Genomic DNA, 26325 nt, shown 5'->3' on the forward strand with positions numbered 1-26325 from the left:
TGCGGCAGCGGGCTGGTTTTCGGCGCTTGGTGTTGCTTGACGGCAGAAGGAACCGAGAGGGAAGAGGGAGGACAACAAAGGGCCGTGAAGGGCCGTGGCGGCGTGCGAGGGGTGGTTCAGGTGAGGCGTACGGAGAGGGAGCAGAGCACGGACAAGCCGGGACCGCGGCTCCCTCCGCTGCCTTGCGGAGGAGGGGAGACCCCGGGCGGGACACCGTGGCCGGGCTCGTGGGGACGGGGCCCGCTCCCCTTGCAGACAGCAGCCTGGCCGTCGGGCAGAGCTGCACAACGGGCTGGGCTCGGTGCAGCCCCGCCGGCGGGAGCAGCTGTTCGCCCGGCAGCGCCTCCGGGTGTGTTGGGACTCTTTTTTTCTGGATGGGGGAGGGTCGGGTCTCGACGTCGCCCCCCCCGGCCTGCGGTACAAGCCGAGCTGGAGGCGCTGGGGCAGTGGCGAGCTGCAGGGGGCAGAGCGTGGACGTGTGTGGTGCACGTAACTACTAAGTGGTTTCAGTTCCCGTTCTAATTCATGGACGAATCGGTGCTACCAGACGTTTTTTAAAGTAACTTACTCCAGAGCTGTAGAACTTGATTAGCTTAGTATTTTGTTCAGCATAATTTTGGGGTACTTTGGGTTCCTGTGTATAGATGTTCTTTTCTTAAAAGGTCAAACTTATTTTGTGGTTAGAAATAAATGGGGCAAGTGTACTGCTATTTAACCCGTATAAAATTAAATGAAAAAAAAACCTGAAGGAGCGTTTTCTAATGAGTGCAATACATAATTGGAGGGTAAGAAGACTTAGTTTCTGATACTGTAGTTTTTGTGGTGGAGTGTGGCTGGGCCTTAGACAAGTTGATTTGCTTTTTTTGTGGTTCTGTAAAGCTAAATTGATGTGGTGTGCTGTGGAGTAGCTTGAGAATTAGTGTAAGTATTTGTAAATAATTGTAATAATTTAAAGCGCTGTTTAAATACTAAATGCTATGTGGTTAATACAGGTATATATAGGTTTGTTAGCTAGTGGAAGGAGAAGGAATATGCAGCTTAATTCTTTCAGGTGTGTTCAGTTGCACCTGTTTTGGATTTGCCGATGAGCTGTTTTTGAGCACCTACCTCCTGGCTTCTGTTTCTAGAAGAATGCACTGGAAATTTCAGGAAATTATTCATGTCAGCAGCAATGCATTTCTGGGACTCTAGGTAATGCCATGGACTTAGTGTTTTCTTCAGACTGTCACCTGTGTTGTAAGTCATGAGGAATATTGTACTTGGGAGTAGTCAAGACCATGTTCCATATGCATAATTAAATTTAACATAAATAATGCAGGTTCAGTGATCTAGCAGTAGTGGAATTCATAAGAGAATTTGTTCTCTGTCGTACCTGAATGGTTATTTAAAGAGTGTATTTCTTTTTTTCTTTAGCAGGTAGGAAGAATGAAAGGAAGGGGGGATGAAAGAATGTTGAACCTTTTTATTTGGCTGTATGATGGAAGGAAATAGGACAGAGAACCTCTGCAACAGGTCGTTCGGATGGCTTCAGCGACAAGAGAATGATGCAAAACCATGGCTCTGGAAACTTTCTGATTGCTTTTCTGCTGCTGAGAAGTCTTTGCCTTGCAGTGCGAGAACGGTAATTCATTGCTTTACTAAAGGCATAGTCAATATCCTGGTGTAGAGCAGTATAACTAACTGCAGTCTTACTGCTGACTAAAGGGGGCAAGTGGAGAGGGGTGAAAGAGGAGACAGAAGTTACCACATTAAATACAAAATCTGCCTGGGAATTTAAGGTCTCTAGTAGTGGTCACTGCTCTCATCTGTGTTAGTGAAAGCAGGCAAATTGCTTTCCTTGACAGGCTCTACTCTTTACAGTTCTGTAATGATACAACTCACTGCTTAAAAAGTCTGTAAGGCAGCTTCTTGAAAGCTCTGTGAAGCAGTAATGCTGGAGAGCAGGGTAGGGGACTGGTCTTTGTTCTTATAGATTCTTACCAGTTTGGAGGCAGATTTAGAAGTTTCTGAATTACTATTTTTATTATGTGGTTTTAGCTATTGTGGGTGCTGTTCTTCATTGAATGTCTAATTTTCCCTTGTTTCCATTTCTTTAAATGTTTTTGTTCCATAACTGTATATAGTTCTGTACCTTGGAGATGCAGAGTGCTAAGGAATAAAAGGAGTAATACAAAACAGTGAATTATTTGAGCAGGCAAGCTCCAGCTGTTAATTAACACTCATTCATTGTGTTAATCTGACTTCCAGTAAAAGACATGGGAGAAACAGATAAGCACATATCCTGTTGTGTTGCTATTCTCATGTATCGATCTGGGAAGGCAGCTGCCATAAATTCTGGAATTTAACATCTAAGCAAGTTCAGAGAGTTTTTTGGCAGAGTTTATCTTCTTAAGACATGACATCAGGTAGAGAGGGATGGTGTTGAAGTCGGGTAATCAGTTATTCATTACTGTGCAGTAGGAAAAACATTAAATTCAATTTGGAAATTAAAAGTAGTTCAAAAGTACTGGCCTAAAGCTCTGGAGCAGCGAGTTGTGTGCAGATTAGCTCTACTGACCTTGCCTGTTCTGGTGCTTCACATAACTTTGTTTAGTCTTCACTGCTGCCATTAAAAAAAAAAAAAATACCCTGTATGCCTGTGTATGCTTTTATGTCTGTACATCTTTATCTTAAATAAGGGTAGGCAAAAAGTACTTGCATAGTTGTTGTGAAAATTTAGTGTTTTCTATCCTCTGTTAGTTTATCTAATTGATAGAATCTCTAATACTTTGAACTCTTAGTCTTCTAATGCGTTAGTTCTGAAACTAATACGATATTAAGGTCATCATTGACACATAAAAGATTTTTATGTGCCTCCACACTGTGGTGGTTTTGTTTGTTTGTTTTTCTAGTGCATCCATCAGCTTCAGAATATCTCACAGCCTTAGCCTAACAGTGCTTTTCAAATTCTGTTTTACAGACTCATTGCTATTTGTTTTGTAGCTTTTTTGTTTTGTTGCTTTGAAAATCCACTGGTACCAATATATGTCATGCTGGCATACATAACTGGCATGTTTCTTTTAATATTTTACATGTTCAGACAGGTAATAATAATCATGAAGTTAGCACTTTTCAAAATCTGTTATCAACAAAATTGTAACAGTCTAAAAATATGCTTGTTTATATTATGAGGTTATGTGTTAATTCATCTGAATGTAACTGACCTTTCAATTTCCAGAAAGATTACATGGAGAACAAGAAAGCTGCTATAGAATTGAAGGATACTTCATTGCCTCATAATGCTGGCTCTAAACTGTTTCCAGCAGTTCCGCTTCCTGATGTTCATCCTCTTCAGCAACAGCAAATACAGCTTTCACCTAGCCCAAAAGTAAGCTGCTGTGCTCATGGCTCTGACTCTTCTTGTACTCCACAAATGCGTTGTGTTGGTGGTGGTAACTTGATTCACCCTGGCACAATATTAGACTCAAAAAGCACTGGGACGATTACTTGTCAGGTAGGGTCAGGATTTGCTTATCAGTCTGCATCTTCACTGAAAACTCCTCCAGCTAGAAGCATTGCAAGTGAGTTCCCAGGCATGTGCGTAGAAAACAGTGTATCTTCCTGTCAACATCTTTCCTGTTGTGGAAAACTCCATTTCCAGTCCTGCCATGGTAATGTGCACAAACTGCATCAGTATCCAGCCCTTCAGAGCTGCACATCTTCTGGCTATTTTCCGTGTTCTGAATTCACAAGTGGGGCTGCAGGCCACTTGGATGAGCATATTGCACAGTCGGAGCTAACATCACGTGTGTACGCCAATCCTTTGCACCTAAACATGGCACCTTCGGTTTGTTTAAAGGGCTCTCACTACTGCAGTGACTGCTTGAGCAAGGTTTGTACCCATCACATTTCTCATTCATTGTGGTATATGTCTGATGGTGAAATAATGTTACTTAAGCAAAACACCAGTTTCAACGGGTTGCAGCTTGCATTTTCCCAGTTGGTGATGCACAGTCCAAATATACCAGGTATCCTTCTGAAGTTCATCCCTCTTCTGAGGTAACATTCAGTTTGATAGGAAGACTAAAGAGGCTACCACAGTATTTCAACTTACGGGAGATCCGTTAATGTACTCAAGCAGAGTTTTGTGTGGATTTGAAAGACAGTTACATCTTCTTTACAGTTCCAGTTAAAATGTTTCATAGTAGTGACTCTTGAGAACAAGCTAACAACAGTTAATATGTACCCATGGGCAGCTGGTCAATAAAGATCCATTTGTAACTGAGGTGAAATATCTGATGCTGTGAGGATATTCTAGTTTTGGTTTTATAAGTCTTACCAAATTTGTAATTTAAACTTCAATACCAATTTGGTACACTTTAGAACTGATTCCTACTGCAATTCAAGCACAATTTTAGTTTCAAGTGAAATAATATACTCAACTTTGCAAGATGTTATTTCAACTTCCAAATTTATGCTTCCCATATAAAAGTGAAATGTTTTCATTTCAGTAAGCTAAATAGTGAATTAATATGTTTGGGATTATGACCACTACTTGGGGGGAGAGGGAGATAATTCAGCCTTGTGCTCTTCATTGTGGTGATTTCACGTGCTAGGTGATGATGTGCTGAGTTTAACAGAATCTTGCCTTGCATCTGGAAATCTAGAGCTAAGTATGCTAGGAAGGACTCTAGGGTAGAAGCTTCCTTCATGCGGTGATATTGTTAGTTAACTTTTTAGAGTGTATCTGAACTTCCGTTTGTTGCAGAAGGGAAACTGAGTGTTTCTGGCATGGAACACTATGTGTTAATATTGTGTACTAAATGAGCATGTATTTTGAAAAATTGTCCCGACAGCCAACCAGAAACAGCCTAGTTGATGCTGCTAAAATCTGGCCAAATATTCCTCCTCCAAATGCACAGACTGCACCTGTTCCTATCCCAATATGTAATGGCTGTGGAACCAAAGGAACAGGAAATGAGAAGAGTTTGCTCCTGGCAAGCAGCCTTGGAAAATCACCACAGAAATATGGTAAACCACATTTGTTTGAAATTGCACTTAGTGAATGTCCTCCTTGAGTACCACTGTACATGAAGAGTTCTCTTAAATTGCACTGTTCTCCAGCAACATCTGTAAAGTCATAGAAGATTAAACAATAAAAATATACTTTGTTTCTGTTTTGCAAAGTCATAACTTGGATTACCTGTTTTGACTAAGGAAGTGGTAAATGCACCATCCCTGGCAGTGTTCAAGGCCAAGTGGGACAGAGCCTTGGGCAGCATGGTCTAGTGTGAGGTGTCCCTCCCCATGGCAGGGAAGTTGGAACTAAATGATCTTAAAGTCTTTTCCAGCCCAAACCATTATATGATTCTGTGACTGACTAGAGAACTTACTGTATTGTTTGCATCAAGATTTGATTTAATTTTTTTATTACGTTTTTTAACATTTTAAGAACTAGAAAAAATAAATCCTCACAATTTGGAAACTATTTTGTTCTGGTGGTGTACAAGGAAATTATCTTCAGCCATATTTGAAAAGGATTTTCTTAGTCTGTAGTGTGTTGTTACTTTATATGCAGTACAGGCATAATGTTTATAATTACAAGATGGCTTTTTTCTGTGTTCTTGAGAGGACAATATTGTGTGAAATAAGTATATGATATTTCTACAGTGTTAGTACTGCTTCAGTTACAGAATCATAGCTAGTATGAAAGTTAAAGTATGGAAGAATAAGAAATTGGAAACTTTACTAGCATTTTACCACCCTAATTAAGTGTCCTTACAAAATGCAATTCCAGTGAATCTTGTAAAAGAATAACTAGTCAGCATATACGCATACAATTTCTGTTTAAGAGTGTTGTTTCTTAAATTCCTTAAGAAAATAGAACTGAACTTGCATTTCTGTGCATATTGTTCTGTGAAATGTAAAGCTTTCTGTGTGCAAAGTTTGTAGAATGCTAAGTTAAACATTTTTGGTATTTGATATTAAAGTGGTCTGTGTTGTTAAACCTGTACAGGATCTCCGGAAGTTGCAATAACAGGCCAAGTTCTGGAAAACTTGCCCCCCATTGGAGTCTTCTGGGATATTGAAAACTGCTCAGTTCCCACTGGGCGTTCAGCTATAGCAGTTGTACAGAGGATTCGTGAAAAGTTTTTCAAGGGTCACAGAGAGGCAGAATTCATCTGTGTGTGTGACATTAGTAAAGAAAATAAAGAAGTTATTCAGGAGCTAAACAACTGCCAGGTATCAAAACAGCATCTAATTGGTGTTCTTGCTTGAGATTTTGTGTACTGAGTGTGCTAATAGTGATTCCTGTTCACTAAAGCTTTGTTAGCTTCCGTGGCTTTTAGTGCACAAGCTTATTATTAGTAGCTTATGGGTGGGGGTCTTTAGTGCTGAACTCTCCTGATGTGGTACTTCTTAAGAAACTGCATTCCATTGTGCAGATGACAGTTTTAGCTTTAGTTTTAGTGTTCACAGAGTGTTTTGATTTGATCCAGTAGTAAGTGATGGCGGTGTTTTTAGTGTTATCCTTCAAATCTGCAACTAAATAGTTAACCTAAAAGAACTATGATTCTGGGGACTTGTCTTTTTCTTTTTTGCTTAGTACTACATTGATTAGTGAGGATATTTGTAAGTTAGTAATATTGGCTGAGGCATCTTTAACACTACATATTTTTCCATCAATGTACTTTGTTTCTTGGTTTGTGGTTTTGTTTTTTTTTTTAACTTTCTGTGCAAGTTTATAAGTCAGGACTCCTTTCACGTCCTCTAAATCGCAGATATAATAACAAGTTGAAAGTTTTATCTGCTTGTATGAGTTGAAAAGAATTGGTAGCAAGTATTTGCCATGTTTGTCACCTCTCTATTGAAATGAGAGTTTGTGGAATGTTTTTAAGGTATGTAAACTGTGATCTTTAACACAGAACAGTAATGTCATTCCTAAGACATTGCTGAACAACCAGGGTTGAAGTTCAGTGATCATTAGAACAGTTTGAGATACATACATGTTATAATTCATGCATGTGTGTATCAGTTTATCTGAATAAAAGATGCATTTGCAAGCTTGTGCTTATGTTAATAAAACCCCCCACAACTAAATTTAAGCAAGCATAGTTCACATTCAAGCTTTTTTAGAGCATATCTGTGTATTTCCCACAGGTGACTGTTGCACACATCAATGCTACAGCAAAGAACGCTGCTGATGACAAACTCAGACAGAGTCTTAGGAGATTTGCTGATACACACACTGCACCTGCCACTGTGGTTCTTGTGTCAAGTAAGTGTTGTAGTGCTCATCTACAGTGCAGAATTCAGTTCTTCTCTTTAGTCATACTTTTGCATACAACACTATTCTGCTTTCTAGGGGATGTGTTTAGAACCACTTTTAACTAAATCACTTAAGAATTTATTAATAATGTCAGTGGCAGTAAGAGAAAAGTAGGGACAGTAAGATGAGAACTTGGCTTAGTTCAGTCAGCTCTGGAGTCTGATGCCCTGTTGAATGTCAGTAGGTATGTGTGTAAATACTGTCTCAAATTAGACAGCTTCAGCAGGAAGCTAAAAAGTAAAACTTCTTGAGTCTTCCATGTGGTAATCTGTCGGAATGCTTTGAGCAAAATAGATTTGATTTAGTTTTTATTCTTGTAGCAGCACACTGTACAGTTGCATATGCAAGCCACTCAACTGTTTAATTGCTGTGTGTTGCTTTGGGCTTCTCCATAAAGTTAAATGTTTTCTCCAAGTATACAGTGCCAGTCAAGTGCCTTCCTGATAAATAGCTTAAGTTGCTTTTAAAAGGAAGCCTTTGTCTGAGACGGAATGTTAACTGTTCATTTAAATTATATCTACTGAGAAGCCTTGTAGCTGTTGGTGCTTTTTCACTGGAAATGTTCAGTGGTAAATAGAGCTTACTAAGTGAGACCTGGGGTTTTGCTTGTTTAATCTGGTTTGGGTTTGGGGGGTTGTTTGGTTGTTGTGGGTTTTTTTTAAGCTTTTTCGTATGTTTCTTTATTCTGTTTTTAATTTTTCTTTTTTTCCAGCGGATGTAAACTTTGCTTTAGAACTCAGTGACCTGAGACACAGACATGGCTTCAGGATAATTTTGGTACATAAAAACCAAGCTTCAGAAGCACTTTTACGTCATGCTCATGAGCTTGTTTGTTTTGAAGAATTCATTTCAGACTTGCCACCAAGGTTACCACTGAAAGTGCCGGTAAGGGTTTCTAACTCTTAATACAACAGATGTTTCACAGTGCCAACTTCATTTCTCCTCCTACCCCTCCCCAGTTTAGGGAGAGAACAGGCTGAAGTTACCTGGGTTTTTTTTTATGGTAGGACATGTCTGCTGCATATTTGACTACTGTCTGTATTTTGGTTACTACCATGTATGCTTTCTGCTCTAAGACTGAAAGAATACAATAATGAGAAGTAATTAACTAAAGCAAAAATTGCAAGGTCACATTCTTATCACTCAGTATTGTATCAGATAATGCATCTTGCATGCCTTTCTGCCCCTGGCAGAAAGGGTAAGAACTTAGTTGTGCATTAAGACAGCTCTGTAATGCTTTCTTAACAGTTTAAAGAATGACTGTCTTACTGTGTTCTTGGGTTTTGTTTTTTTTCATCTTCTGATGATTCAGTCTGGAGTTGCCGTGTTGTCTTTGCTCAGCACTCGCAGCCTTTTCTTTCTCTGAAATAACTCCCTGAACTATGTATTCGCATGCATATGTAGAATATGTAGAATTCTTCAATCACAGTGATGCTAGCTTTTCTGGAGAATTGACGAGGCTTTGGTCTGTTGATCTGTTGACTTCAGGTTATGTTGGAGATAGAGGTTTGATATAAGAGTTTTCCAAACCAACTAAATGCTGCAATAGGAATGACTTGGGGGAAGGAGGGAGTGGGTGCGGGGTTATCACCAGAATCAATGTAAAAATACTGGGTTTGAACAAGAGGGTATTCTGAGATAACCAAACTAAAATCTTGCTCTCTTTAAACAGGCATGCCATACACTATTATATGTTTATAATCTGCCAGCAAACAGAGACAGCAAAAGTGTGAGTAATAGACTTAGGCGCTTGTCAGACAACTGTGGCGGGAAGGTGCTGAGCATTTCTGGAAGCAGTGCAATTCTCCGTTTTTTAAATCAAGAAAGTGCTGAACGGGCTCAGAAACGAATGGAAAATGAAGACGTGTTTGGTAACAGGATTGTAGTGTCTTTTACTCCCAAAAACAAAGAAGTTAATGAAACAAAAAGTTCTGGCTTTGTTGGAACTGAAAAGGTGAAGTCTCCAAAAAAAACTAACAAGAACACAAAGCTGTGCCTCCTCAACAAAGACTCGAGTGATCAGTCTGCTGGTACCAAAGGCTCTGCTGGAAGAGGTTTCCAGATTCATGGATCTGTCACCAAACCCACAAATGTTAAAAGTTTACAGGTATTGTTTTACCTTGTTTAGTTCTTTTTCTCATGTTCTGAGGTTTACTTTTATTACAGCTTTATTGTGAACTTGTCAGTTCTATTTAATAAGTAACTGATGTATAGTGACATTCCCGAATGAGAGCTGTATTTAGCTGCTTGGAAAACAGAAAGTGAATTTGAAAGTCTTCTTTTTTCTTTTTTTTTTCCCCATCTATCACATTTTCTCCATTTGCCAATACTGCTGGTACTGAGTCTCTAATCCTAGGCCAGCTTTGACTTTTGTGTTGGTGTTAAATATAACATATAGAGGGATCTGCTTTGCTAGTTTTAAGGAAAACTAAGATAGATCTACAGTATAGCAAAATACTTCAACTAGGCGATGGTTTATGGTTTTTGTTACAGAAAATCAAATATTCTTAAGAAGTGCCAATGAAAATGTGGTTGAAGAAAAGAATGTCAGTTAACTAGGGTTCCATCACAAGGAAAGCCTCTATTAAGGAATGTCTGGTGCTTTTATGTTGACCTTTCATCTCTTTCATACAGGAGCTGTGCCACCTTGAGTCAAAGACCATAAGTAGAAATATGGAAAACCAACAAGAACGTTTAAGAGAACAAATTCCTTCTCCTCAAAGTAATTCTAATGCAGCGACTCCTGTCTCTCTGGCAACCAAGAAAAGTGGAATGGGAGAAACATCCTGTAAAAGCAGCCAGAAGTATGTTTAAAAATAAAAAGAGGTCAATGTTTAATTTGGTTTTGTACTTTTGTTTAATGTGAATTCTGCAATGTAATGTGTTTTCTTTTTCTTATATATATTTGTAAATAGAAAAGAGACCTCTGCTTCCAGGAGCGTTACCAATTCTCCTGTAGATAAAAAAGATAAAGATGAAACTGTATTTCAGGTCAGCTATCCCTCTGCTTTCAGTAAGTTGACAGCCTCAAGACAGCTCAGTCCTTTACTCATGTCTCAGAGTTGCTGGTCATCTCGGTAAGTGTCTGTCTTATCTGGGAGGTGAAGTGAGGCTTCATCAGTATATGTATGTTTATTATTGCTGTGTATGGAGTTGTGTATGCTGAGCACAGTAATACTAATTTATGTGGAGGCAAAAGGAAGCTGATGGTGCTGTGTGGTAGCTGACAGAGGGTAGATGTAAATATAAGATGAGGTGAACTCTCTTTCAGAAACATATGTGACAAACATAAAAAAAAGAAACAAAACCAAAAAATTTCAAAAAAAAAATCAGAGGTATTACAGATGTTTTACTTAGCTTAATTTCAGTGCTTTTGACATTCCCAGCAAATATATATCTGGGCCTGTTGAGTTCTTCTAGACTTAATACCTAACTGTTGCCAATTATTAATACCATGTGAATGAGTTTGACTTATTTGTGTCTTAGTAAGATAGCACAAGACTTAGTGCCAAGTATATTACTAAATTGGGTAACTTTGAGATGTAGTATGAATTATTTCCTTTCTGTCTGTAGGAAGTATTTGTCTTGTTACAGTGTTTTGTTTGTGGTGAAATTTGTTTTGCCCATGCATGTACTAGAAAATATGTTTAAAGAGCTGTTTGTGCACTTGACCTGTGTCTATTTTCTGAATAATTTTGTGATGTATATATCAGAGTTGTGCAATACCTACCTTAGCTCATTCATATTTTTATTTTACCCAGGAGTATGTCTCCAAACCTTTCAAATAGATCATCTCCACTCACGTTTAATGTAGTAAATCCTACTGGTGGTACAGACTGCTCTGAGCCCTTTGCAAATGGTGCAGACATTCAAGTCAGCAATATAGATTACAGATTGTCCAGAAAAGAGTTGCAGCAACATTTACAAGAAACTTTCTCAAGACATGGCAAGGTAAAAGCTAAAATACCTATATTAAATCTGGTTTTTAGTGCTTTCTGTTCGTGTGATTATGGACATGTCTGTGGTCTAGCTACCTAGAGTAGGTATGGAAATCTATTGAAACATGACTTAAACTTTGTAAAAAAGAGATACTGTCTTCTTCCTCTAAAGCAACCAGGTCATCACTTATACTAGGTTCTTAATTTGCATGTGGTCTTCATAGATCTGGTATCCTGAAGTTTTGTATATGAAATCAAATGGCTTATTAGTCATGCAGTGGAGAGACTTGTGCTTTAGCTGCTAAACATTCTTGAGCTGTAAGGCTGAATTCCTAATGTCAGCTTAAAAGTATCAGTAAAAGCTGAGTTTGTTTTGAATTAAAAGTCATCAAAACAGACATGAAGAATGTGAATATGTAGAAAGCAGCTGTGCAAAGAGACACAGTTTCTGCAGCAGTCCTATTTGATCTGTAAATGACTTTCTTCTGGCATAGTCTTCTATTTGGGAAAATGATGCTTGTGTTAAAGGAATATCACGGCCTTGCCTTGGCCAAGGCTTATTGCACTTGGTTCTTGTTTTCATTGTCCTGTTGGCCATGGTTCATCATACTGAGTTTCATTTTGCAGTGTATTTGGCTCTTGGCCAAAACAAGTCTGTCCTACCGTTGTGTGGCTTGCCTTGGATTAATGTTCTGTGATAAATGTGCGAGGTGTTATCTTCCTTTCAGGTAAAATCTATAGAGCTCAGTCCTCATACAGACTACCAGTTGAAGGCTATAGTTCAGATGGAAAATCTGCGAGAAGCAATCGGTGCTGTCAACAGTCTTCACAGATACCAAATTGGTGGTAAAAGGATCCAGGTCTCATTAACAACAGGAGCTGCTAGTAAATCTCTTGCCCTACTGAGGTAATAAGCACTGTGGCATCTCAATTGTTCTAGCGTGTATTTAGTAGCTGAGAGATTACACAAAAGACTGAGCAAAGCAATGATAAGGAAATAAATCTGTCTTATGATCTGATTAATATGTTAAATATAACTAGTCTAGTTTTCAGTTTAGCACTTGTACACTACTTGTATTTTAAGTTGCATCTGAAGAGACTAGATCTACATTTAATAATTTCTTAACAGTTTTACCGCTACTGTTTCATAATAGTGATATATCTTGACTGTGTGCAGCTGTTAAGATTATACTTGGCTTCTTTACTTCTTTCCTCCAAGAAAATGCATATGAATTATTTCTTTGAGAATGGGATACACAGTTTAAATGCTATTGGTGTTTTTTTTATTATTTCTGTTTTCTGTATGGAAGATGACAGAACTGGAGTGCTGATGCTTGTGAGAATATGAGCATTTTCTGTTTAAACTTCCATGCTGAAAGAAAACATTAGGAAAAAGTTATCTTAACCTTTTCACAGAATGCTCCAGTGAAAATAGTGCTTGGAGTGTAGAATATTGCCGGTGTATAACTTACAACTTTATTTCATTCTTGCCTTTTAGTTTTTACACCTGTGACCAGGCCAATAACTTCTAATGCTGCAGCTTTAATGTTGCATTTTATAGATACTAGAAATCTTACTGCTACCTATGAAAGATGGAATTTCTTCAGAGACATTACCTAATGAATTAGCAGAAATGTTACTACTTGCGCTCCCCTCATCTGAAGTGTTGCTTTTGTAGTGCTGGGATAGAAGGGAATGCTATTTTTCCTGTTACATTCACAGTTCATAAAATTCATCTGTAAATATTTCACCAGTTTGGGCTGGAGACTAATACTAACAGATTAATTTGTGCTGATGTTACCAAACTTGTTTTATAGCTCGGAAGCCATGTCCATTCTGCAGGATGCACCTGCTTGTTGTCTGCCTATGTTCAAATTCACAGAAATCTATGAAAAAAAGTAAGTGGTTTTTTTTGTTTTATTGTGTTTTGTTTTGATTTTTTTGTGTTCTGGGACTTAGGAAGGTATCTGAACTTGCATGGTAGTTTTCAGTGAATTAGAGAGTAACAGAATGAATAACAGAATGGAGCATTATGAGGTTTTTGTTGTTAGATAATGCATCATATTACTATCCAGAGGCAATTACTGTAATACTGGCCTTTCTCAGAAGGTTATGTTTTCAGTGTTTTACTTTATTTCCTGCATTGGGAATGAATAGGCTTAGTTACCTTGATATTTTGTGTAGAATAGTTTCTAGTATAGTTCTGTTTCTTAAACAAAAACAAACAAAAAATACAGTATTTGTTGTTATTAATGTGTATTTCATGTTTTTTTTCTTTTAGATTTGGGCACAAATTAGTTGTATCAGATTTATATAAGCTAACAGATACTGTGGCAATCCGTGACCAAGGAAATGGGAGGCTGGTATGCCTTCTACCCAGCAGCCAAGCCCGGCAGAGTCCTTTGGGATCTTCACAGTCACATGATGGTTCATCAGCAAACTGTAGCCCTATAATATTTGAAGAATTGGAATATCACGAGCCTGTTTGTAAGCAGCATTGCCTGAATAAAGACTTTATGTAAGCTGTGTATAAAATACTATGAAATTTTACAAAATATTTGAACAGCATTTAGCATTTCCAGGTATATTAAAGTTAAGGTATATACGTTCATGTAGTGTGCTCCAGTCACTGTTTGTGTTTACCAGACTCAGGCAGAAAATAATGAGATGACACACGGAATTTTCTAGTCAGTCCTCATGGATCAGTCATTTTGGGTAAGATTATTGTATTCTAGCACAGCTGCCAAGGTTGAATAATACTTAAGCATAATCTGAATGGTACGCTACCTTCCTCTAGTTTTATAGGAAGTTTAAACATGTTAGGAATTTCCATTAGCCTGAATTATGTTATTATGTAATTATAGTTGGAACTGACCATTTTTCTTTGTCCTCCAGCTACATTTAGTAAGTGGCTCATACCAGGTTGAAGATTTTCTGGTTTTTGTTTTATTCAGCAGCAGGCAGGTTGTGCTTTTAGAGCAGTCAAGTGTTCACTGTTAACTGCCTGGTATGTGCTGCAAAAACTTAATTTGAAAATTTTAATCTAATGATGATAAAATGTGGTATTCTAATAATGCTGTTTGTCTTCTGGAAGCTTGCTCTAGCTGTATTAATTTTTGTGTAGAAGAAAAGATGGAACTCGCTTGTGACTGTATATTAGTGGTATTGTCACCTACTAGCAGTGTATTGAATGTATGTAGTATAACGTTTATGATGGGTGTGTATGTGAGCACATGTATACTGTGCTAAAGGATGAGCATGTAAATTTCAACCTCTTGTTTTTACAGAGAGCGTGAGTTTGATCCAGATTCTTATAAAATTCCTTTTGTGATTCTGTCTCTGAAGACATTTGCTCCCCAAGTTCACAGTCTTCTACAGACACATGAGGGTACTGTGCCTTTACTAAGGTAAAGTGTTTTAATTTTGGCTTTAAGTGTAAGGGTTGTAGGTTAAAGATTTAAAACTTTATTGCTGGCTGTTGTAGTGCACTGAAACTACCCATTGTGTAAAACCCCCAGTTCTTACGTAAGGTGGTATCTTTTATAACAAATAAGTGCCTATGAAATTACTACTTTTTGAATTCTTATTGAGCAAAAAGACACATTTTTGTTTAAAACATGTGGTTTATGAAGATTTCTGTGATGTGCTAGTAAGCTGCTGAAGCTTCTTGCTTAGGAAGTGTCTCGAACTAGGACAGTTTTTAGCAATATTTCAGTGTATAATGGAAGCTTCTTTTTTTTCCCAAAGTTTTCCTGATTGTTATATGTCAGAGTTCAGTGATCTTGAAATGGTGTCAGAAGGCCAGGGTGGTGTTCCTTTAGAACATCTCATTACCTGTGTTCCTGGGGTTAACATTGCAACTGCCCAAAATGGAATTAAAGTTATTAAATGGATACATAACAAACCACCACCTCCTACTACAGGTAAATATTTCTATTTAAAAATTTCTCTGAATTAATATTTATACTTAAATTGAGTAGCATAAAGTAAACATTTTGTACAATTGTTAAGCTTCTTATAAAGAGAAACTTTTAGCCTGAATGTTCATTCTTGGATTGTTTGTTTTGTGTCATAAAGTGCAGTGTTTAGTGGAAGAATATTAGTGAGAAGTTCAGTCATATGATTATTTTTTGTATTTTATTTCAGATCCTTGGCTTCTACGTTCTAAGAGCCCTGTAGGTAATCCACAACTTATTCAGTTCAGTAGAGAAGTGATAGATCTACTTAAAAGCCAACCGTCCTGCGTCATACCTGTCAGTAAATTCATCCCAACATACCATCATCACTTTGCAAAACAATGCCGTGTGTCTAACTATGGGTTTTCTAAACTAATGGAGCTGCTAGAAGCAGTGCCTCATGTACTGCAAGTGAGTTATATGGCACTGTTCCTTTTAACTTGGGGAATTGTATCTTCAACTATCTGAATTACTGGTTGGTATTGTGTAATAGGTGCTATGCCTAGTCTGTCTTGAAAGAGATGGTTAACTGAACCTTGGTGTAATTGTTCTTTTCTTGAGATGTTAGTTTTACTGTTTTTATTGTCCCCACCCTTCCAAAACAAGTTCTGGGGAAATCAACTTTGTTCCAGAGGCTTAGATTAAATAAAGTTTGAACCCGCTTTTAGCCTGTGGCTAGTGCTTGGGTAAAAGGTTTTAATTGTACTGTTCACCATTAGAACAGAGCAGAGGCGGAGTGCTGGTCAGGTAGGCTGTGATGTGTAGCTTATGACTTGAAGGATTTCTGTGTGAAACAAGTTATGTGGCCTTGTGTTACTGGAAAAGAAACACTATGGTCACATTAACTTTCTACTTTGAACACCAGCTGGTTCCAGAATTTTAAACCACTAGAAATGTGCATCAGTTGCAGTAGCACGTCTGGGGGAAGCACTTCTGCATTTCTTGATGTAATATGCTATAGTACACAAAGCATGTGGCTTCAGGAGGCCGTGTTTCCAAACACTGTCTGTATTATATCCCTTATTTCTAGCCTACCTATACTAGAACTAGCTTCTAAATATCTTGTAAAATAATTTACTGAGGATGCTAGATCTGAGTGATCAAATAAAATTTCCTTGCAGATTCTTGGTATGGGTTCCAAACGCTTGTTAACTCTAACGCACAGAGCTCAAGTGAAGCGCTTTACTCAAGACTTACTGAAGCTTCTCAAATCCCAGGCCAGTAAACAAGTTATTGTAAGGGAATTCTTACAGGCTTATCACTGGTAAGTTATCTTTAATGAAACAGGAACAACTGTGAAAGGCATGACTTTATTACTTTCTTTAGCACTATGTTTATTTAACTGTATTGGAGCTTTAAATGGGTTATTGTATTTCATTTCTCTTTTGAAGCCGTGACTGAGGTTGGATTTAAGTGAGCAGGTCATGGTACAGTAGCATGAACAGTAAAAGGAAAATCTAGTGTTAGGCTTTCTTTAGAAGGAAAAATAAAATAGTGATTGTCAATAGACACTCTTACTACTTTAACTGGATTTAGTAATGACACAAAAACGAGGAGTAATGCCTATCTTAACTATTGCCAGGAAGAATATTCTGTTCTAGCGTGGTAAAAAATATGGGTGGTGTGTGTTTCGGGGTTTGGGTGTTTAGGTTTGTCCTTTTTTTAGAACTGAGAGCCATGCTTCCCTTAAGAAGGTAGGAAGTAGTATTGAAGGTGCTTTGAAACCATAACATCTTAGTGCTACATGTGGTCTACCTTTCTATGTGTGCTGTGATGCAGCCTGTTCCAACACCCCTTTTTGGAAATGCACGTTTCTACTTACATTTCCACTGTTGACAAAAACATATTATTAGTTGTTTCTAAATCTGCTAAATCTGCATCTCCATTGTAGTCTAGCTCTGGCTATTTGTTGAATAAGAATATATGTAATGTGCTTTTGCTTCTCAGGCTCCTGTCAGGAATGTGGGGAGAGTAAAATACCCTTTCATATGCTTAATATAGTGCTTTCCAGGGAATGGTCTCTGCTTCCTGTTGAGACCTAAACTTATTTAAGAAGAGCATATGTCTAACTATTAAGCAAATACAGGCTGTTGGAAGTGTAGCCATATGGAGCTGTTTAACATAATTACATTTTCTTTCAAGTCACTTATGTAATATTTTTCAAGCTCAGGTTTAAATATTACCAGCATGACTAGTTTGAGGTTTCCACTGGTTGATACATACTGCTCTTTCTTCCAGTGTCATGTGAACTATCAGTGTATTATCAGCTGCTTTACTGGAGGGTGACTGAGCACTGGAATAGGTTGCCCAGAGAGGTTGTGGAGTCACCTTCTCTAGGGATAGTCAAGACATAAGTTGGATGCAATCCTGAGCTCTAAGTGGCCCTGCTTGAGCAGGGAAGTCAGATTAAGTGACCTCCAGTGTTCCATTCAAACCTCAGCCATTCTGATTTTTTTTATCTTATTTTTATGGTTAGAATGGGTAGGTAATTGGAATTAAGAATACTTTTGCCCTGTTTCACATGTTAGCATTATTTCCAGTATGACTGTTCTGGGTTTTCTAGGACTTGAGATATATTCTTTCAATTTACATGTTTGCTTTTTTTTATTTTTCTTTGGCCTACACAGGATGCATTAATACTTGTGTTCTACAATTTTTCTAAAACTTCCAGGTGTTTTTCTAAGGACTGGGATGTTACTGAGTATGGAGTGTGTGAACTGGCTGATATTATATCAGAAATTCCAGATACAACCATCTGTTTGTCACAGCAAGACAATGAAATGGTAATTTGTATTCCCAAAAGAGGTATGTCCATGTACATTGTTTTCGCTGTTGGTAAAGAAATTGTTGACTATTTCAAAAGTCTGCTAACTCAAGTATATAGCAGTGATTTGGATAATTTGATACTCTGTTTCTACCTTTGTAACTAAGTTATGAACTTCCATCAAATAAAGAATTTGCTGTTCTAGGAATGCTTGTAGTGGAACAGATACGAAAGCACATACATGTGACATTTATGTGACAAAACACATAATATTATTACTTCTGCATGGAGTTAAACTTTCTGTGGTATGGTTAGAGAGTGGGTTATTTCCACTATTAAAAACCCACCAACGTATTTGGCTATTTAAGGTCTCCAAAGTGCCGATCATCTGATTATTTTGGACATCAAATGCGTAAGCTCAGTCAAGGTCTTTGGTGGTAAAAGAAAATGATTTGGCGTGCTGTAAATCGATCACCATGTTTTTTACGGCATTCTGTTGCATTTTATAATTGTGTTGGTACACTGCTTTTGCCTTGTTTTTTAATTTTAGAACGTACACAAGAAGAAATGGAAAGAACCAAGTGGTTTGCTAAAGAGGTGGTAGACTTACTGCGCCATCAACCCCATTTTCGAATGCCCTTCAATAAATTTATTCCTTCCTATCATCACCACTTTGGTCGCCAGTGTAAACTTGCTTACTATGGTTTTACCAAACTAGTTGAACTCTTTGAAGCCATACCAGAAGTCTTACAAGTAAGTTCTAAAATCTTAAACTGTGCTAAAGCATTTTTCTGAGATCTGTACAACTGTTTCAGCAGGATTTATATTTCTCATGAACTTCACTGTGAGTTACAAACTGTGCACCTGTAATGTTAGAGCACTGTACTGAAGAAAGCCTTTACAGCTATTTTAGTAAAATCTAAGTAAAATTCAAGCTGTTTGCTAGCAAATTCAAGTTCTCTAGGTTGTATTACATTAACAGAGCTCAGTGCACCAAAATTAGGGCTAAGTTTCATTAAAGTTGTTAAACATGCTCAATTAAAAAAACTTGATAACTAATGGCCTATGTTGTTGAATTTCAGAAATTAGATAGTTTTACTTGCAATATACGTACCTTTTGAAGTAGCTGAGCCCTGCTACATAGCAAATGATTGCCTGCAAGCACTGAATTTTAATTGCAGATTATACTTTTTTCATCCAGATTAGGTAAATCTCTTTAACAAAGAGTATTTTCTATTTTGTAGGTATTGGAATGCGGGGAGGAGAAAATTCTCACCCTTACAGAGGTGGAACAAGTCAAAGCAGTTTCTGCCCAGTTTGTTAAACTGCTGCGGTCTCAGAAGGACAACTGCCTCATGATGAGTGATGTACTGACAGAGTACCGCAAAACGTTTGGATACACACTGCGTCTTCATGACTATGATGTTAGCTCAGTTCCAGCTTTAATGCAAAAACTTTGCCATGTTGTAAAGGTAATGTTTTATCTTTGTAGTTTATCCCTCTAAAAGGTATGTAATGCTAAGGAATTACCGGTCTCAAGTTACAGGTCTCAGTGCACTTAGTATTTTACTCTATAAACAGTATTTCATTAAGCTGGGGAAATCCCAAAGGGATTTTAAATATAGCTTCTATATTCCTGTGATGTTCTCTTTGTTCTTTTGTAACCTTTCAGCTCTCTCCAGGAAAACTCATGCTTGTTCAGCAATAAGTAGAAGATTGTATTATAGTACTTATTTTAACAGTAGAAGTTGTTGTGGGTGTGGGTTTTTTTTTTTTCCCATCGGACTTCTGTGTGAAAGCAATCATTTTCTGATAACCAAGTCTTTAATGTTTTATTTTAGTTTATATTCCAAACTTTTTTTTTATCTATGGTTTGAGGCTTTGATTGTGAACGTGAATACATAGCTGGTCCCGTATATCAGTGGAAAAGTTACATTGACTGGTTCAGTTGCTCCAGTTTAGCAGCTGGTGGTCAAACTGGAGTTCAGTCAGGTCCAACTGGCTTGGAATGGAGAGTAAAATTGCATCTGATCATGTGAATGAACTGCTACTCAGCTTTTGTACATTTAAAATATTTTTTTTCTGTGTAATAAGCTTCTCTATCCTGGGTGCTTTTGGCTGGGGGACTGTCAGATGCTGGTATGTAATATCAGATACAGCTGTGCTCAAACAAAACCCCAGCTACACAATTTATTTGTAAATTAAGTTCTTCCCTGACCTTAATTTCATTCCCAGTTCATTTTTGTAGGTTGTTGACACAGAGTCTGGCAAGCAAATTCAGTTGTTAAATAGAAAATCTCTGCGAACTCTCACTACCCAATTGCTAGTCTTGTTGATGTCCTGGGATGAAACATCCTTTCTCTCTGTGGAACAGCTGAAACAGCATTATGAAACAACCCATAGTACTTCGCTTAATCCATGTGAATATGGATATATGACCTTAACTGAACTCCTGAAGAGTCTGCCTTATTTGGTTGAGGTATGTAAGCTCTTTTTCTTTTCTGGTGTTTCATACTTTGAAAAGACATTGTGAATAGAGGATACAGAAGTATGCATTCTAATTCTCTTTTTCTAATAGGTTTTTACCAATGGTTCAGAAGAAGAATATGTGAAGCTTACAAATCTGTACGTGTTTGCAAAGAATGTGAGGTCCTTACTTCACACTTACCATTATCAGCAGATTTTTCTTCATGAATTCCCAGTGGCATATAGCAAATACACAGGAGAAGTGCTGCAACCTCAAGCATATGGATGCAACAGTTTAGAAGAGCTTTTGGGAGCAATTCCACAGGTGTGAAGATTTCCATTTTGGCCAGTTACATTGAGATTTCTTCATGGAGTACATGCATACATGTACTGTTCTGCGTAGTTACACCTTGGTGGTTTCCTTTAATTGGTGTGAATTACTGGAATCATTACCTTCTCTAAGGAGTCTTATAGCAATTGTATTTTTAATAGCTTCTTCAGAAATATGGATTATGTTGTAAGAAAAAATATTTTTTTACATCTTTGCTCAAATTTTGCTTAAGAACTGTTCCTGGTGAGGCTGCAACACTTGGCATCATCATCAATTGGGATAAATGATTTCTGTCTTAAATGAATGTACAGTACTGAAGCATCATTTTGATCAGGGCAATAGTCTACCCTGGTTTTAGGAATGAAAAGTTGGGACCTTGTCAGAAGTGCCACATAAAGGATTTGCTGTTCCATTTTCTTATCATCCACATGTCTAAAGTGCTCTGGGATAACTTTGTAACCAGGTTTGTGGCTAAAGTTTTCCTTTAAGTAATATTTCCGGAGAGTGACAAAATAGAATTTTCTAACTGTGTTTAAACAAAGAGTTTTGTTAATAACTGTTACACTTTCTAGCCCAATAGTTTGCCTTTGGCATCAATTATTTTGAGACAAAGCTTTTACTTATGTGGTATAGTACAAATTAATAATGTGATACAGTTTATTTTAGAAATAGTGGCAGCGCAAAGCTAAATGGAGGGCAACGAGCAAGCTGCTTTAGACTTTGAGATTAATCTCTGTGATGATGTCTAATTCTGCCTTTTTTTCTCTCTATAGGTGGTTTGGATTAAAGGACATGGTCATAAGAGAATTGTGGTACTAAAGAATGATATGAAAAGTAAGCCATTTCACTTTTGAGCAATATCTTAGTTTCCTTTTTTTCTTTAAGAGATGACTTGAGTAAATGAATCAAATGAACTTGCCTTTTTGTAGCTTGTTTTAGCTCACCTAGTTTTACCCCTGCTGATCATGTGGATGATCATGGAAATCAACTTGCTGACAATAATGGACATATTATGGAGACAGCAGGATCCACTTCATCAATGGAACCACATCTAGGAGCACCTAGCAATGGTAATGCAAAATTGATTCATGTAAGAAATTTTTTCTTGAGGGAAATAAGCAGAATAATCAAAGCAGCATAGGGAAAGCTGTGTGATTCAGTCTGAACTTCTGTAGAAATGCTTTTTGGCTTAAAAGCTGTTGAACCTTCATCCAAAGCATAGAGTTAAGTATGTGTCCTCTTGGCAAGGGCGTCTGTTCTCCTCAGCTGTCTGTTGTGTTTGTGTGTATATAACTGCTAGAGTACCATTTGCCATGGATTTTAGTGGAAATCTAAGTCTGTAAGTGCAAAGCTACTGAGCAGAGATGGTCAGCAGCAGCTTTTGCTAGAAATGTCTTGTCCTGATGAGACTATATAGTGCTCTTCTGTGGTGTTTTTGTGTTGGTTTTTTGTGGTGTTATTTGGAAGTAATGTCAGTCCTGTTAGTATAAATCCATCCTCAAATAAAAGTAACTGGGAAATGATGACCTCATAGATCATATCTTGCTGTGGTCTGCAATTCTTTTACTACCTGAAGGTTGTAGAACTTGTGGAATGGCCCTTGATTTACTATTTCAGAAGTCTAGGCATGTCCCTTCTACTAAGGCCAAGTCACTTTATTTTGAAACTTTCAGCTTAATTTTCACATGTAAATGTGTTAGCAGGCACATAAATAGTGATACGGTGTTGGTGTGTCTGTAGGAGAGTTGTCTGGTAACTGCCACTTTTCCAGTAAAGCCTTTTCCTGTAGGACTTGTTTCCTCAGCTCTCCTATTTATCAAGTTTGGCAAATACCAGGTCTTACTATAGGAGTGAAACAAGCAGATAAGCAACAGGTGTAACATGCTATTGCTTTGTCTGCTGCACTGTAATTAGTTAGATGCTCTTAATCCAAAAATGTAACTCTTGAATGAATCTGAGGTAGGTTAGCATAAATTAATCTGATATTAATATTTCAAATGAGGCAGAGCTCTCAGATCCTCAGAACTGCACCTGAAGACTTTACTTTTATCAGCTCTGAAACAGTGACACCTTTACAAGATACAGGTACTTTGAAAGATGTTCCCTTATTTTTGTAGCTTCTAATCAAACCGAGCAAGAACTTCTTTGCCTCACAAATACATCTCCCGTTGACCTTCTGTGTGAGCCAGTTCCTTCCTGCCTGCCATCCCCACAGCTGAGACCTGATCCAGTGGTTCTTGAGTCTGCAGATCTCATTCAGTTTGAGGAACGCCCTGCATCTCTGTCTGGTAAGAGTTTGCTTGCCTATATTGTGTTACTTATGCATTTATAACTCATACAATTTGGAAAGAGAACTATTTGTTTCATTATTACACAAAGTTCCATTTTAAATACATACATATGTGTGCATATATACATTGCACAGTGTGATGTTTTGGAAATGCAGGTGCCTTCCATCAGAAACTGAGTACTGACTGTAAGCACCCTAGTTCGATTCTCTGGGGTGAATTTCAAAGACATGTTATCCACCACTAAAATTGCATTTTGCCAACCTGTAGCAGCCTTTTTCACCACAGTAGTTTCATACTGCTTTTCTGACCACTGAGTGACTTGATGTGTGAGAATTGAATTCAGTCTTCTAGATAATACCTCATGCAGACAGTCAGAGCAGATATCCCGTCAGCTGCGGAGATGAACATGACATCTTCTGGCTTCAGATCAAGCTGACAAGTTCTTTTAAAATATTTCATTGCCTATTACCAGAGTAATATTCTTTATTTTCAATAACAGCATCAACACTTTTTCATATTTATTTTAGAGATAATGATTTTAACAGAAGAAGAAAAACAGAGAATTGTTACCACAGCCGAAGATAACCTGACCTCGGGATCTGTGGTACCTAACACCACAGAGAATGCTTCAGTGCCTCCCTGTCACTCCTCTGAAACCCAACAAAACAAGGTAGTAATGGACAGCCCAGCCAAAAAGCAACACAAAAACAAGGTGAAATTGGCAGCAAACTTTTCACTTGCACCTGTAACCAAGCTTTAACTCTTCAGTGTGAAAAACACATACCTATGGACTCTGCACAAATAAAGCTTTTTGCTAGCCCTTATGTATTTTAATGAAAGGCCTAGAATTAATTTGTATTTAATGTATTCTGTGAAGATTTTGTTCCTTTTACACTGAACACAGCTATCAGCAGAGCAGATTTTTTTCTATTATTTTGAAAAAAATTCTGGTATTCATTAAATTATTCTTAAATTTTACAGTTTTTCATAAATGTGTTCAGTAAAAGCAGAATATTCAAGTAAAATGGAACAGATTTTATTTTCTTGAAGCCTTGTTGGTGGTGTAATCATACATGTAGCATATTGTATTCTATAGGGTGTTGCTTACTGGTATTGTTTCAGACAGTATTAATAAAATGCATGATCTGTCTTTCAAAAGCCTATTGAGAAATTGTAACTCGCTGACCTGAAATGGCAAGAGTGAGGGAGCTGATTGTCCTTCAGAAACTTGTTCTCTGACCTTTCAGATGACTTGTAACTGCTTTGGAAATTATTTGTCTAAAGATGTCTGTAGAAGATTATGTGGATTTTTTGTAAAACTTGTTTTAAGTGTTTTCTGTAGCTTTCAGTTCCATTTAGGAGCTTTCTAGGACATTGATGCTTTAAGCTTCCCTTTTTATATTTAGTTCCAGTCTGGCATGGATTTGGTTAAGGAAAAGACTGTCTTGGTGTCATGAGTTTAATACACACACATTTTATTGTGTCTAGAAATGAAGTTAGGAAGATTCTGATATTTCTGAAATATGCATTCAGTGCATAAATCACAGATAATGGAGCAGTTCTTATTTACGTATGTTTTGTGATAGAAGGTATTGATGCTATTTCCACCTGTAAGTAAAGTTCTAACTACATGTGGAAATGCTAAGGTTGTTCTGCTTAACCTTGGTTTTTATTTTTTAAGCACGTTCAGTAAATGGGAAGCTTATTCTTTGATGTGTGCTCTCTTTAGCTGTGTCTGCTTTTATTCTAAAACTTGCTCCTAGCATTGGAAGCTTTTTCAATTTGTGGTACCTTGTGCTGGCTTTTGAAAGGGAACAGCTTTGGAAGAGATGTTAAGTCAGTGGATGACCTTAACTCTAGTTAGCAGAAATATCTAGTGTATGAGACTTTATACCCATTCTGGGTAACAGTGGCATTTACAATGGGGTTGTATTTGCCAGGCAGCAAATAAATTGCTTGTAGTATTGAAATAACCTATACTAGAGGCTTTCCGCTGGCCAACTGAATATTGTTTTAGGTGGATTCTATTGTAATATACGGGAGATGGAACATGAGCTCTAACTTCTCAGCCAGCAACAGGAAATGCCACTGAATAATGGCTATAGACAGAATTTTAGTAGTCAGATTTTGTTATAAAATCTTTTAAACTTAGCCGAGTATTATCAGTAGTGAACTTATAGCCATTGTGAATGCAGAGAAACACTTGAACGTTTTTCTGAGCATTAGGGCATGGTATTTTGAGTCCTTTAATAAACCTCTACAGACATACTGCTATAGAAAGAGAAATTGAGAAGTAAGCTTTTTTGGACTTACTTTAATGAGTCAAATGCAACAATATCTGCTTTCACCCTAAGTTTGATAAGGTTAACACTGATCAGTCTAGATCTTTGTTTCAGAAGAGCATGCACTGGAGAAAAGACCAACCTGAAATTACATTTTCATGACGTGCAGCTACAAGTCATCTGGAATTCTAAAGAAAACCTTTTTCTTCAGAGGAAAATAGGGTATTTGTCAGAGAGAGTGTGGTGGTTATATTGTTTACCAGCATAACTCTTCTGGATTCATGTGTGATTCTGATGAAATTGCTGTTTGAAAGTAATAGAATAATACTTTTTGAGAGTTGTGTTCATAGTGTAACAATAGCTAATTGAATTGCAATATATTTTTTTACCCAAAGGGTTAAATGAATGATGTGACTTAGATTTAAAAGCATTACAACCATGAAATTCTTTAATTTAACACTGAAATGTATTACTTCAGATTCATGTCTGTTTGAAAAAAGTCACTGAAGCCCTCAACTTATGCACTATCTTTTTCTTGGAATGGGAGGGAGAAGAAAGAATTCTTTTCTTAGCTGTCTACTTTGTTTGGACACTTTCTTTTGTGGCTCAAGTGCTGTTTCATGTGTTGGGACCAAACAGTTGTGTCAATAAAATTTTCAAGCAAGCATAACTCTTGTTGTTGTCTTAAAGACCTGCAAAAACCCTGTCCTAGAATCCTTAACTTGCTCTGACACATTGAGTTTAATTACCGAGACAAAGCAGAGAACTAAAATTTGGGATTTAGTAAAGACCAATTTTTACAGTTCAGCTGCTAGCAGACGTACTCGGTATCTTGTCATAATATTTAGGATTTCCTTTAGAAAGAAACTTTGCTATTTATCAGACTAAAGAGAGAAATGGAGAAAGGAGTGTAAATGGCACAGGTCTGAAGTAAGGTGTTCCTCCCGAGTTCTAGTTTCACTTTGAAATGTAAAAATTGACGTGAATC

The 26325-nt window shown here is 37.4% G+C and overlaps 1 protein-coding gene across 3 annotated transcripts; it reads left to right on the forward strand.

Annotated features, from left to right (window-relative positions):
* MARF1 (meiosis regulator and mRNA stability factor 1) lies at positions 1-26007 on the forward strand. Of its 3 annotated transcripts, none has more exons than XM_061379413.1 (27): positions 1-120; positions 1414-1621; positions 3218-3871; positions 4836-5010; positions 5996-6222; positions 7141-7258; positions 8022-8194; positions 8982-9416; positions 9944-10113; positions 10225-10386; positions 11071-11260; positions 11976-12154; positions 13065-13145; positions 13529-13765; positions 14535-14654; positions 14995-15170; positions 15394-15614; positions 16325-16467; positions 17875-18008; positions 18518-18720; positions 19212-19439; positions 20216-20446; positions 20546-20758; positions 21538-21598; positions 21694-21834; positions 22882-23052; positions 23583-26007. In XM_061379413.1, exons 2-27 carry the CDS (start codon positions 1475-1477, stop codon positions 23813-23815), a joined length of 5223 nt encoding a protein of 1740 aa, XP_061235397.1. In that variant the 5' UTR covers positions 1-120; positions 1414-1474; the 3' UTR covers positions 23816-26007. The 3 variants fall into 3 exon arrangements, with proteins under 3 accessions (XP_061235397.1, XP_061235399.1, XP_061235398.1); XM_061379415.1 differs by having other exon boundaries at positions 3218-3367; XM_061379414.1 differs by lacking the exon at positions 1-120 and having other exon boundaries at positions 1482-1621; positions 3222-3871.
* Positions 26008-26325: the final 318 nt, after the last annotated feature.

This window comes from Neopsephotus bourkii, unplaced genomic scaffold, assembly GCF_033783945.1.
Source record: "Neopsephotus bourkii isolate Nb327-2 ecotype Australia unplaced genomic scaffold, CSIRO-AGI_Nbou_v1 NB_1770, whole genome shotgun sequence".
Classification (NCBI taxonomy): domain Eukaryota; kingdom Metazoa; phylum Chordata; class Aves; order Psittaciformes; family Psittacidae; genus Neopsephotus; species Neopsephotus bourkii.